The 13,296-nt window shown below is 44.6% G+C and overlaps 1 protein-coding gene and 1 pseudogene across 1 annotated transcript; one reads left to right on the forward strand and one right to left on the reverse strand.

The window, feature by feature from the left end:
• The first annotated feature begins 2,360 nt into the window (after positions 1 to 2,360).
• Positions 2,361 to 4,327, forward strand: LOC136502128 (large ribosomal subunit protein uL2m-like). The gene is made up of 2 exons (XM_066497600.1): positions 2,361 to 2,411; positions 2,947 to 4,327. The coding sequence occupies exon 2, from the start codon at positions 3,023 to 3,025 to the stop codon at positions 4,325 to 4,327; it is 1,305 nt and encodes a 434-aa protein (XP_066353697.1). The 5' UTR covers positions 2,361 to 2,411; positions 2,947 to 3,022.
• Positions 4,328 to 10,746: 6,419 nt separating this feature from the next.
• On the reverse strand, positions 10,747 to 13,052 carry LOC136500054 (hydroxymethylglutaryl-CoA synthase-like; annotated as a pseudogene).
• Positions 13,053 to 13,296: the final 244 nt, after the last annotated feature.

Genomic DNA, 13,296 nt, shown 5'->3' on the forward strand with positions numbered 1-13,296 from the left:
GCCTCGGTCTTGCTGGTCAGAAGCTGCAGCCACATGTACCGGCTGTAGTCATCCACTAGCAAGATGAAGTACTTGCGTCTGCCGGGCGTTGCCGGCGTGATCGGCCCGCAGAGGTCACCATGGACCGGCTCGAGGGTCTCTGTTGCGCGGTACTTCGCCGTCTTTGGGAACGGCAGCCTTCTTTGCTTCCCGACCAGGTAGCTGTCACACAGCTCGCCTGCGTGCTCGATGTGAGGCAGCCCAGTCACCATCTTCTCCAGCCGACCAAGAGCGTCGAAGCTGAGATGCCCATATCGAGCATGCCACAGCCACGGCTGCTCAGTGCGCTGTGCATTACCTCTCACTTGGACCATTCATTTAGATAAACATGTGCACTTGATGTTTTCTGTTACGGGAGTGTACGTTTGGCTTTAGAAATGGATTGGTCCATCACTTTCTCACTCCCCATCGTTTCTCACTCCCCATCGTTTTTCCTGTTTGGTTTGAATAATATGCAATGTGTTGATCCATCATCATTCACCCCTGACAAGCCACATGATTAGTACAAACATTAGAGATGAAGTCATTACGCCGAAACTCATAGGATCATCTTATTCTTTTAAAATAAAAGGGAATTTCTTTATTCCGGCTTCTACATGAGTTTTGCCCTTAATCATTCAAAACTAAGTCTGAGACTCTGAACCAATGGCTAAACAAAAACTGCCATGTGCCAACAAATAAGAGCAATCATAAAATCAAACTCTTATGAACCGTTATATCAAGATTGTGGCCAAATGCCTCCTAGCTAGGCACCCCAGTTACTACCGGAGTAATAAAGAGACGTATATATTATCGATCGTCATCACAGGTATGATTGTACGTAAGCCATGACAGAGACTGGAGTAGGATGGCTGGCGGCGGGTCGCTATCCTGGGGGCGTAGGCGCTGGACGCTCAGCGAGTCAAGTGTTCTTGCTTTGAGAGGGGGAGAGCGTGACCTACCTATGAAGTCAAGTTGCGGTCATGTCCAGCCTGCCTGCACCTCGGAAAGCTGTGGGTGTGGCTGCTGGTTACTCTTGAGTACTGTGCTGGGCTACTGGCGGGTGCTTCAGCCTCCAGGAGTTCAGGCCAGATGGAGTCAAGGCGGGTAAGTGATGCAATGCGTGCTCAAGATGACGCAAACCAAGATTCGTGGCTGTGGCTGCTTTGTCGCGTGGCAGGAGTTAGGACGACTGTAGGGCTGGAGGTGGACGACGAGGAGGCTTAGCCTTCAGCGGTGGCGTCTGGGAATTCCCATCGCTGGGAGTGGTGGCCGCGACCGGCGAGGCAGCCCGCAGCTGCGGAGACCTGACGAAAATGACCATGACGCACCGCGAGCGGCGAGCGAGTGTTAGAGAGAGCTTTGGAGGAGAAAAATGTCCCGTCTGGCCTGCCAGCCCAAGCACGTCCCGTCCGGCCCAGCGGCCCACCTCCACCTACTCTTCCAACTCGCAAGCATGTGCCCCTCGCGGGCACGCGCTCCGATGGCAACGGGACGTAACAGTTGGTATCATCGAAATGTTACGTTTCTCGCTACGGAGAATTCATCCCGTCTTCATCTCTATTAACTATCTTGGGTATAGATTCTTGTCTATCTTCGTACCTGTTGGGCATCGATCGGGTAACAGATACCCGACGGGTACTGCATACCCGATAAACAAGGACACTTTGGGTCGCAGCTTTACCATCAGAGATGTTTCTTCTTTACCCGGGTATAAATGTCGGAGTCTCAGAAATACCGAGGAGAATGAGCGAGGTTGCGAGGAGGACGAGCAAAAGTGGCAGAGAGACCGAACTAAGGAAGCGAAGGGCACGAGCGCTCGTGAGGCAGGCGTGCTTGTGCTGCTGACGGAGATGGTGAGAAAAAATTAAACTAGGATTTCTAGAACACACAAACTATATATATGATTGTTTAGATTTGGACCAAAATACCTATGTTGAACTTCTTTGGGCCTAATACTCGTATGACAACTCAAATAGTCGGGTCCCCAACAGGTAACGGGGACGGGTAAACAAGGAACGTTTCCATACCCGTTATACCCGTCGAGGATGGATTCTTGCCCATTTAGATGCTTGCGGATAAAGATATGATCACATTCCGTCTCTAATGGATCAAATATCCGTCGGGTATCGGGGCCGGTTGCCATCTTTACTCCCTGTGTCTAGTGGCCATGACTGGGTGCCCTCCGCTGCCGCCACCGCACTATACCTGCAGCCTATTTGTTTGGCTGTGGCTTGTCGTAAACGATCGTAAATTTTTAGCCAGAACAATATTTTTCTCTCACACAAACTAGTCAACAGCATTTTTTCACGAACCAGCTACGATACGAACAAGAAGTCTGTAGGTCTTCAGCTTCGGGCACTCCGCCGGCGACGAGCACCCACCACCACCAGGTACGCTCACCCATTCTCTTCCGTTCCTGCTGTGCCAAACTGATCACCCAAACCCTCGCTTACGCAGTTAGGCTATTTGTATTCGGATCTGATCTGATCCAATTACAAGAGTAGTATACACGCATTCTGCCTATAAATTTCGATTTTCTTCTTTTATAATGCAAAAATTATTGAGTCTACTGTGTCCACCCATGTCCTTTACTGTGCCCCCCCGGCCGCCCATGGCAGCGGCAGCCGGCAGGTTTTGCTCGGCTGAGTTGCCTCGGTCTGCCTGGAAAGTGAAAACTGATTGGCGCGTGCTGGCTGATGCTGCTTCGGTGGCTTTGGCTCTTGATTGTTTGCCGCTTTCCTTTTTTCCATGTCAGGGATTCTCCAGTGCGAGTTTCGGCCAAGTTGAAATGGATTTTGCTACTCTATACTATATATTCTGCTAAGTTGTGCTAGTCATGCCAGATGGGATGTATATTGGAGTGGGAATATAATGCTTCGTATCTAGACATATCTGTAATTCGTCTTTGATTTTTGAATGTTGCAGAGCCTAGAGGGGCCATTTCTTATTTTGGAGAGACTCCACTCCTCCCTCCTACACCATCACCATCCCTGTCAACAATATGGCACGTAAGTCCGCTCTGTCGCTCGTGAGAGATCAGGCGAAGGTGGGAGTTCTGAAGCGTCTGACTCTGGGCTCGTCCAAGACGGCCGGGCGGAACTCGTCCGGGTGCATCACCTCCTACCACCGTGGTGGAGGGGCCAAGAGGTTGCAGAGGAAAGTTGATGTGAAGAGGGCCACCTCTTCCCTGGGCATTGTGGAGCGGATCGAGTATGACCCGAATCGCTCCTCTAGCATTGCTTTGGTGCGATGGGTGCAAGGAGTGCATTTTCGCCGCCCAAAAGCTCTGCAAGAGCTCGGTGCCAAGCCTCAGATACTGGAATCTGTCACTACTGACGTCTCTGGTAGATTTCCCCTTGCGGCATTGTCTGGTAGAGTGCATAAGGAAAAGGAAGCTTCTGTGCTGTACTCTTCTCTGGGCAATGGAGATATTGCATCTGTTAAATCTGGTGGGAGCTTACCTAGGATAGCATTAGCTGGTGCCAAGCCCACTTTCTTCGCTCAAGTCAGAGGAAATGAAGAAGGAAAACAGACATTCTCTCTTTCTGGAATTCAAAAATGGGCAACGGATGATGCGCTTTGGACACAAAGAATGAAGCGTCAAGCTGCTCTCTCTTGGCAGAATGATCTGGAGAAGAAACATTTGGTTCAGACACAGGCTAACCGCATCAGTAGCTTGGCAGCAAAGTCTGTTGGTATGAGCAAAGGGACAAAGGGAAAGGATGATCGTGTACCAGTATCTTATATATTGGCCAGTCACCAATGCATGCCAGGTAGTACAGTGATGAACTATGATTCCTCGAAACCTTCTAAAGGTCGAGCCTCTTCGCCGTATTCCGCATCTAATCAGTTTGATATAATTGATCTCAACTCAAAGGTAGGGAATTGCATACCACTAGCGAATGCAAGAATTGGAACATGGGTGCACGATATTGAATGTCGTCCCGGTCAGGGTGGGAAGATGGTCCGAGCAGCTGGTACATATGCTAAAGTAGTCCAGGAACCAGGTGCACAGTGTGTTCTGCGCCTTCCTTCAGGTGCTGAGAAAATTGTCGATTCAAAATGCCGTGCGACAATTGGTATAGTCTCCAATCCAAGCCATGGCACACGCAAACTAAGAAAGGCAGGGCATAGCCGGTGGTTAGGTAGACGCCCTATTGTCCGTGGTGTTGCTATGAATCCTGTGGATCATCCCCATGGTGGAGGCGAGGGGCGTACCAAAGGAGGCAGGCCTTCAGTTTCTCCTTGGGGAAAGCCCACTAAAGCAGGGTACCGGTCACCAAGTGTGGCCAGCCGTAAAGCTTAGTGTGGTGTAACAAAGGTTATGGAATGACCATTCTTTTTGTTTTAGATCTTGTACTTGAGTATAATAACGAACAGATGGTGGTGTTAAGAAAGAAGTAACGTTTCCAATACAATGTATGTTAGTATTATATTCTATCCTGAAATGCAAGTTATCTAAGGTTTAAAATTTGTCCCAAATTATATGGTATTCTGGATTACTCAACTCCAATCTATGTGTTTCTTCCTTTTAAACCCCATCCATATACATGCTTTTTAAACACTATCTTGCCCAAAATAACTCATGTAATTGGTAGCCAAAATCAGTGACATGCTTGCTTGCCTTTTTAAACTGTGGCTTAATAGGAAATTATGCAAGTTAACAACTGAACTAAGTAATTAGTGAGAGGCAGGTTAGTCTTTTGCCGGACTTGTTTACCTTGTATTTCAGGATAGAGGAGTACTTTTCTGTTTTTCTTTTTGCAGAAATTTACGGATTTCCACTGTGACATCTTTCACTCCAATTTCCACTGTGATATCTTTCACTCCAATGTGATATACGTCATGTTTCGTGTTTGGTCAGATCTGATTATCGACTTCCTTTCTATATTCCTTTTCCTCTGTATCTTACGGCAAATTTGGTTGTGGTGCACTGTTATGATTGAGAAGGGGGGGGTGTTCTTGTCTTTTAGGCCAAGGCTCATGTTGGTATATTTTGCTATTTCTCTTTATTTTTTTTTCTATATGTTAACATATTGTTCATATTGGATCATGGCTATGTGTATCCTGTGCAGTGAATGCAATTAACTATTTCAAGACAGACGTTCTGATTTATAACAGAGTATGAATTTGGAAATATTGATGATGATCAATATGATAGTCTAACATCCTCAAGCTAGAAAACCGGATGTTTTGGCTCCTTCAACCATTGAAACTGGTTGTTTATCCTCCTTCGGTGGGTTTTAAGGCGGTTTAGTTTGACGTGGCGCCATGTCAGACGTCCTACTTTGCGTCACATCAATCACGAGGAGGTAAATTGGACTACATGGATAGTTCAGTGTAGGGTTCCACGAAAAGCTCACAACCCGGTAGCTCGCTTGACTTGCTTGTTTGTTGCTCGACTTGGCTCGGCTCATTTATATTTGACGAGCTAAGCCAACATTTCAAGTCGTGTGATTAAGGAACCAGCTGCTGAATATTATTGTGTCCATCTTTTTTTCTCAAATGCAAAAGGTTCAAAGAGTGCTGGCGGACAATGAATCTAGAGAAAGAAAAAAGCTCTGCTTGAAGGATGTAAGTCAGGACTGAAGTTATCAGCCTAATCTTCAACATGGTTACATGGACCTAGAGTCGAAACACAAGATACTAGTTTTCCTGTGGTAGTGGTGGTTGGCAAGGAACAAAGCTAATGCAAGAAAAAGAATGGCATGTGTGTCTGAGATCTGCAGCTCTACTGCTTACCATCAGATGGAGTTGGGGAAGATTCAGAACATGTCCACATCAACAAGGCTGAGACAAGGTTCTAAACGGAAGCCACCACCGTTTGACTACTACAAGATCATCGGAACACCGGCAATGGAGGAAGGGGTTTTGTTATAAGAAATGTGGAGATGTACTTGAGGTAGGGACTGAGAAGTTGCAGACTTGCATGCAGAGGCTCTACCAACGTTAAGGATCCTGGAAAGAGCTGTACGCATGGGGATGACCAAGGTAAGGCTTGTATGGAGACGGGCTCTTCAATCCTCAGTGAAGTGCTCAAAACATCAAAATGGGACCGGAATCCATATGGGGTTGTGTTTAGACAAATTCGAGGCTTAATGCTTTCTGAGTTTTCCACTTGCTTAGTTTCGGACTGTAACAGATGTTTAGTTGCCTATGGTGATTCAAACGTGTTTATGAACTATACACCAAACTTTGTAATTCAAATGGTCCCCGGCGATTAGTATCTACCAATGCAAAGGAAGCTCTTGTTTCCGAGTTAAAAAAAAAAAGAGATGTTGACACGCATATCTCACAACACGATGACTCCATCACCACACTCCGACCATAGTGCTCTTGCCGTCCTAAAATAACTGTCTCATTCAGCATCACCAAGAGTTCCCAAAATACTCTCCCAATCTAGAATTTTTAGCAAAATTGAAAAAAAAAACTTATCTTCAACGACTTACAAACCCATCTCCCAATCTTGCATTTGGAAAAACTGACCCCAACGCGCGCAAAGTTACGCGCATCCGAGGTCGTGCGGATTCTGCTCGCGGTACGATTCCCCCGCGCCTTCTACTCCTTCGGGCGCCATCGCGGCCTGCACCGACCGGCACAGCTCGTCCTCCTCCAGGCCCACTGCCACCTTGCGCCGCTGGGCGAACTCGAGGGCTATGCACGGTCGCGCGGGATGGGCCGCCGCCGTTGCCGATGCCGCCACGTTAGGGCATGCGCAGGACCTTGATGCCGGCGGCGACGTGGTCCAGCGAGGTGTCCACGTAGAACATGATTTTTACGACGACGACGATCGCCTTGGAGACGTACACGGAGTCGGTGGACATCTACTCGTACGGGTGCGTGCTGGAGATGGTGACGCGGGGTGCAGATCTTCCACAACGTCACCCGGGGCGTCCCGCCCGCGGCGCTCAAGCGGCTCAAGGACCCCGAGGCCCGAGCTGCGGGGCTTCATCGAGCGCTGCATCGGCCAGCCCCCGGAACCGGCCCTCCGCCGCCGAGCTCTTGCAGGACCCGTTATTTAACGGCATCCGTGGCGGGGAGGACGACGACGCGCTTGCTGATGCATCCAGGCTCCAGCGTCGTCGCCGGCGCGCCCGTGACGTGCTCCAGGAGCTGCGTCGACGACCTCGCCGGGCTGCGGCTGGACGGACCGACTGCTCCTCCCAGCATTCTGCTTCTGTATAAGGCACGTGTTAACTTTATCTGTACCAAAATTTGATTTTTTTAGAGTGAAATATTGCAAACTCTTAGAGATGGCATAATTTATTCCTACCAATTTTTTAAGTTATAAAACAATATGATCTTGGAAAGAAAATATTGGGCACTCTTGAAGATGCTGAGGAGTCCAAATTTTAAATTTAACTAGATTTATATTTGTACATAACATGTTTATTACTAATACTTATTACTGCATTATAAATATCGGTATATTTTTATATATTTTATCAAATTTTAAAGAAGTACAAGTTCTTATCAAATAAATTTATATTTATTTCAGAACCGAGGTAGTGCACATGGGGAATTATGAATTATGAATTAGAAAAAAAAATATTTTTTCAGACCGAGGTAGTGCACTCATTGGAGAGGATCCCCCCCTCGCCCCCCCCCCCCCCCCCCCCCCCCCCCCCATCTCCATAGGCCATAGGGAATTATGAATTATATTAATTAATTGATTAACTAACTATGAATTTGGAAGAGATTAAAACACGGTCTCACGTCTGACGGCGCTCGTTTTTTTTTCTTTTTGATTTTTGGGCACGACACGCCGTGTTCTTGGGTTGTTGCGACTGAATAATATCAGAGAGCGCGTGCATGGTTCCGAGAATAATTTACATAGATAATATCAGAGATCGACGATGCCAGACTGCCAGTACAGTACGTATAAGAGCGTGTTTAGTTGCAGGGAATTTTGGAATTTGGCTACTGTAGCACTTTCGTTTTTATTTGGCAATTAGTGTTTAATCATAGACTAATTAGACTCAAAACGTTCGTCTCGTAATTTCCCACCAAATTGTGTAATTAGTTTTTTTTATCTACATTTAATGCTATATGCACGTATCATAAGATTCGATGTGATAGGTACTGTAGCATTTTTTGGAAAGTTATTTTAGAACTAAACACGGGCTAAATGTATAATATGATATGAGATGCAAGCCTTGCAAGTTGCAAGCGCAGGTGGCGGCGGCGTGGCTGGCTTGACGCGAAGAAAAGAAGAAACACGCGTGGGCAGCACGAGCATCTTGGGCTATTATTATTCTGCCTACCTTGGTCGTCGCCTCTCTCGCCCGTTCGCTGCTATTATTATTCTGCCTGCCCTGGGTCGTTATTTTTTTTCAGCTTATTTTTTCTGTTAGAATATTATTTTTCTCTCACAACAAATCAGTTAGAACAGTATCTGTCGATTGTCGTCCGATAGCGGCAGGGCAGCTCCAGCGTACTCCCTCAGTAAAAGAAAAAAAATCACAGAGTTTTGTGCTGATCAAATATTTTTAAATTTAATTAGGTTTGTAAATAATATAAATAATATTGGTATATTATAAAAAATATATTCAGGATTAATCTAATAGTACTAATTATGCACCATAAATATTAATATTTTTTTGTACTATCTCTGTCAGAAAAAATATAATTCTAGGAGTATATAGTAAACATTAATGTTTATGACGTTAAATAAGTATAGGGAAAATTTGCTCAGAGACATCAGAGAAATGTGGTATATACTAATGAACACCACAAACTCGAAAAGTTGTCAGTATCATTATAAAAATATGTATCTTTGCCGTAACACGCCGCATCAATAAATTTCTCATATTTCAAGAAAGAGAATATGGGCAAGTGTCTTTTCTACCCTTTTCTTTAACGTCCGGCCGGTCCTGGAGAGTGTTCGGCTGGACTGAAATTTTTACTGTTTATGCTGGAATATTGTTCATGCTGGAATATTGTGATAGAGAAACACTGCCCCGGCTGAAAAAATAAGCCGAATAAGCCGGAATTCAGTCCAGCTGAACATTCTCCTGGTCGCCATGGACCCCAATCCTTTACTTTTCCATCCTGTCTCCAGCCATCTCTCTGCTTGGCCTGTCTTCCTGAGCGAGCTCCATGCAGAGCCAGAGCTGGCAACGCTGCAGTGGAGGTCCAAGCCGAGCTCCGATTCCTCCGTGTTCCCAACCGTACAACCCTGCCCATGGTGTGCGCGGTGCGGTGGCGAGCTCCCGTGCATTCCTGCGGTCGGCGCGCAGTCTCCGTCTTCTTTCTCCACGCCTCGCATCGCTATCACCACATCACCCTTCCACTATGTTTCTACAGGGGTGATTGGTTGCTCAAGGGTCAGCGAGCCGAGATGGAGTGACTATCCAGGCTCTTTTAAGCCATGATAAGACTATGTATTTTGCTGTGTTTTGTTGTTTTTGTTGTTGGTCCAGTACGAAACGAGATCGTGTTTGGTTGCACGCATGCATCAAAGTTTTAAGTGTCTGACACATGGGCCCTGCGCCATGCGTGTATAAAGCCATCCCGGATCGCGAGGAAAGGTGAAATTGAGAAGACAGAGGCGTGTGGGATGGAGGGGGGGCAAATGAATGGAACGAAGCAGGCAAAATGTGCGATGAGGAGAACCAAACATAGCCACAATGCACCGCTTGGTACCGGATGGGGCTTTGGACGGCGCGAGCAGAGCAACCAATCACCCCCTACATTGTCGATGATGATAACAATAGATAAGATATATATGCGCCCGTGTGGAATAATCATTTTGGTTCCATAATTATGGCCCAAGACTTTATTTGGTCCCTAAACTTTTAAAACGGCCATAACTTAAATTTTCTTCTAGCCTAGTTTCATCTAGAACCATCAACATAAAAAATTTAATCCTTACACTTTGTATTTTGGATATAATTTCATCTGTAAACAAATAAAGTGTATTTTAGTCCTTAAACTCTTTTTTCGGCTCTACTTCGTCCCTTATCCTGTGGAACGCTATGTTATCATGACTGGTCAGCTCTATGACCTCCTGCGATTCAAGATGGACGGGCATTGTCAGTACTCCCTTCGTTCTAGCATTCTAACTTTATTGAAGAGTCAAAACATTTTAAATTTGATCAAAATTATAGAAAAAATTACAAAAATTTATGACATCAAATAGATATATTATGAAAATATAGTTATTGAAGAATCTAATAATACTTATTTGATATCATAAATGTTATTATTTATTATATAAGTTTGGTTAAACTTGAGATGTTTTGATTTTCTAAGAAAGTTAAAATGTTTTATAATTTAGAACGTAGGAAGTACCATTTTCCTTGGCAACGTCCTCGGCTATCAAATCGGATAGCACACTACGATATTTCCATATTTACAATGAATATAAATAAAATATCCTCCAACAGCTTACGGACTAAAACATATTATTTATATCCTGATTGATTATTAGTTGAGCCTAACGCTAGAAATAGCTAAAGAAGAGATCGTAAAATATGTGTTCTCGAGGTCCTAAATAGGATCACCGTTGGGGCTGTGTAAATTAACCGAGCTAGAGCCGACGGCATCGGCCGGTGCGTAGCTACCCCCTGTCGCAATCACAGCGTTCACCTTCCACTACGTGGTGGCGCTCAACTTGCAGGCGGGCTCGTTCACGACCGACCGCTAACCCGCCTCGCTTGCCGCAAAGTTTATTAGCGGGCTTGCGGCTTGCCACAAAGCTGTAGATCTTGCGGACAAGTGTTCCGCGGACACAACAAACTTATATGCAAAACCCATAAGACGTACAGTACAGTCCCTCATGCAATCTTAATGAGAACAATGTCGATGTCAAGCCACTGCCGTATGAGAACATAATGATTCGTTGGCCAGCCTGTATAAGAAGCAAAAATTAGCTGTGCAGGATGAAGATACATAAGTTCATGGAATAAAGGCACAAAACTCACTAGACTGTTGTGCTTGTTGTAGATTACAGATGCCAGTGCTGCATACAGAGATGCAGTATACATGTTACCGATTTGTTTTGGAAGCAAAGTTGATGGTTGAACTTTGATGTCATACAAATGCTTTGCAACTTGTTGAGAAGCCTGAAAGTTCATAGGATCTTACATCAATTAAGCTTTAAGAATTATCCACCAAATAAGAAAGAACCTTTTCCAAGTCACGGCTTTAGTAACTTTCTTTACTAGTCAGATTTGCAAAAGGTAGAAGCTTCTCTTTAGCATCGTTATCAACTGAGCTAGTGTGGAAGAAAGAAAAGAAAATAGATAAGAAGCTTTGCCTGGGGACCAAAAGCGTTGAATAAAGAAAGGGTAACTTGTACCTCCCAAAATGGAGGTCTTAGAGAACTTCGTAACATTATTTGGTTGACATACCAAAAGGATAAGTATTAATAAGTAGGAAAACAAATGCAATTTAAGCGTAAAGAAAACAAAATGCACCTGCAATTGTGCATGAAATCTGCGATAATAAATGGAAGTGTTAGCATTCCACATAAATTAGGTGAATGGATGGGAAGAATTAATCAGTTGCTAAAAATTATTAGTATTTGAGCAAGCGTGAAGTCATGATACCTTATTATATGGAGAATGGAACACGCAGTAATCTGCATCAGATATTGAGAACTGTTCTCCGACTAGCTTTTCATACCTAATGTCACTCACCATGCATGAATAGGATGTTACTCAAGACCAATACAATAGTAATCGCAGCAAGCTTACTTGGTACAAAACTGTCTATAACATGAATCTAGAGCCATCAAGCAGCATGCTTGAGATAACTTTCCATCAACAACCTACATAATATAAGTCCAGGAAATAAGCAATGGCACAGAAAATATGATAGATAGCCTGAGAAAGGAATAACGAAAAGTATCACTGTGATTTAGAGAAGTCCCTGTTAGCATGCCAAAGTAATTACAGTCATAGATATGAGAGTGGACATGGCTGAATCCTACCGGCTATTCACTTGCAAGATCTGGCTTGTAGAAATCATAAACATGGGCCATGTGGGAAGCTTTATATTTTCTTTCAAAAGATATAGGAGCATCTAGACCAATAAGCATTGCAATAGCAGCAGCACCCCCTGTAGGACGAGCAGGTCCTTCTGCATAAACCTGAAAAGAAAAATTGCATAAGGTAGTCTAGTGCTAAATGTTGCACAGAGACAGAAGGGGTAGACTTAACAACTAGGTTCCAAAACTAGGTGATTTGAGGTGACAAACCGTGCTGTCTGTGCAAACGACAAGGCCATAACGTCCATCCCATGATTTACTCTCAACCCAATTCACACAGTTCAACAAGGCAGTTGTTCCGCCATAGCATGCATTGCTCGAGTCAACTCCTTCAATGTTAGTATTACCACTTTCTTGTGTTTGTATTTCATAGCAAACATTGACAATGACAGATTATTAGGTGAAACTGAAGTGGATGTAGCTAGCAAAATGATGAATGCCACATTGCAACTTTGGGTTAGGTGGAGTGCTCCCCCTCCATTCCTTTTTTTTGTAATTTGCAGAGTCTGTGTCTCAGGGGACAAACCTCGAAAATTTGCATCAGCTATGTTTTGATGGACTTGCTTTTGTCTATCACCGTCTCACTACCAACCTCCAAACGTCCAATGAGCTTAGGATCATTGTTGTACTTTTGCAGTAGGGATGCAACAACTGTCAAGCTGAGAGAATTTCTCGTCATGAACATTTGCAATTCAAGTAGATCGTTACATGAAACACATTCATCTTCACTGCAATTGCTTGCTAGTTTCTACTCTTTGGTTTAGGAGGTCTAATTCCAAAGATAGAATGGAACCAACAGTTATGAACATACCTCATAGATACAATGTCTTCCACCTCGCTGCAGAACGCCATGCAATCCTGCCCAAGCCCAATTGTGTACTTCCCCTTGCTGGCACCGTCATGAGCCTCCGGCGCTCCCTGCAGTCAATCAATGACTAAATGCATCAGGTGCCTACAACCATGACGCATAAACCAACACGTTGTATCCCCTTACAACCCCACATCGAATTCAGCCCTGAACATGAGTCCTCGCCCCCATGTATAACATGATGTAGCTTCTACATCCACATCACTAACCAAAGTCCTATTGAACTTATGATGACAAGAACAAGATCCGAAAAAGGAGCCATGCCCCCACTGCAATAATCCAGGACCAAATATTTAAGAATTTCAAAAGATAGTAACATAAATAAAGTTGAAATGCTAAATTGAAAGGAGTTCTATATCTACGATGAAAAAAATGTCATTTTCTTCTCTAGTTCTCCCTATCTTGCACCCCTTCT

Source organism: Miscanthus floridulus, chromosome 13 (genome assembly GCF_019320115.1).
Source record: "Miscanthus floridulus cultivar M001 chromosome 13, ASM1932011v1, whole genome shotgun sequence".
In the NCBI taxonomy this organism is placed as follows: Eukaryota; Viridiplantae; Streptophyta; class Magnoliopsida; order Poales; family Poaceae; genus Miscanthus; species Miscanthus floridulus.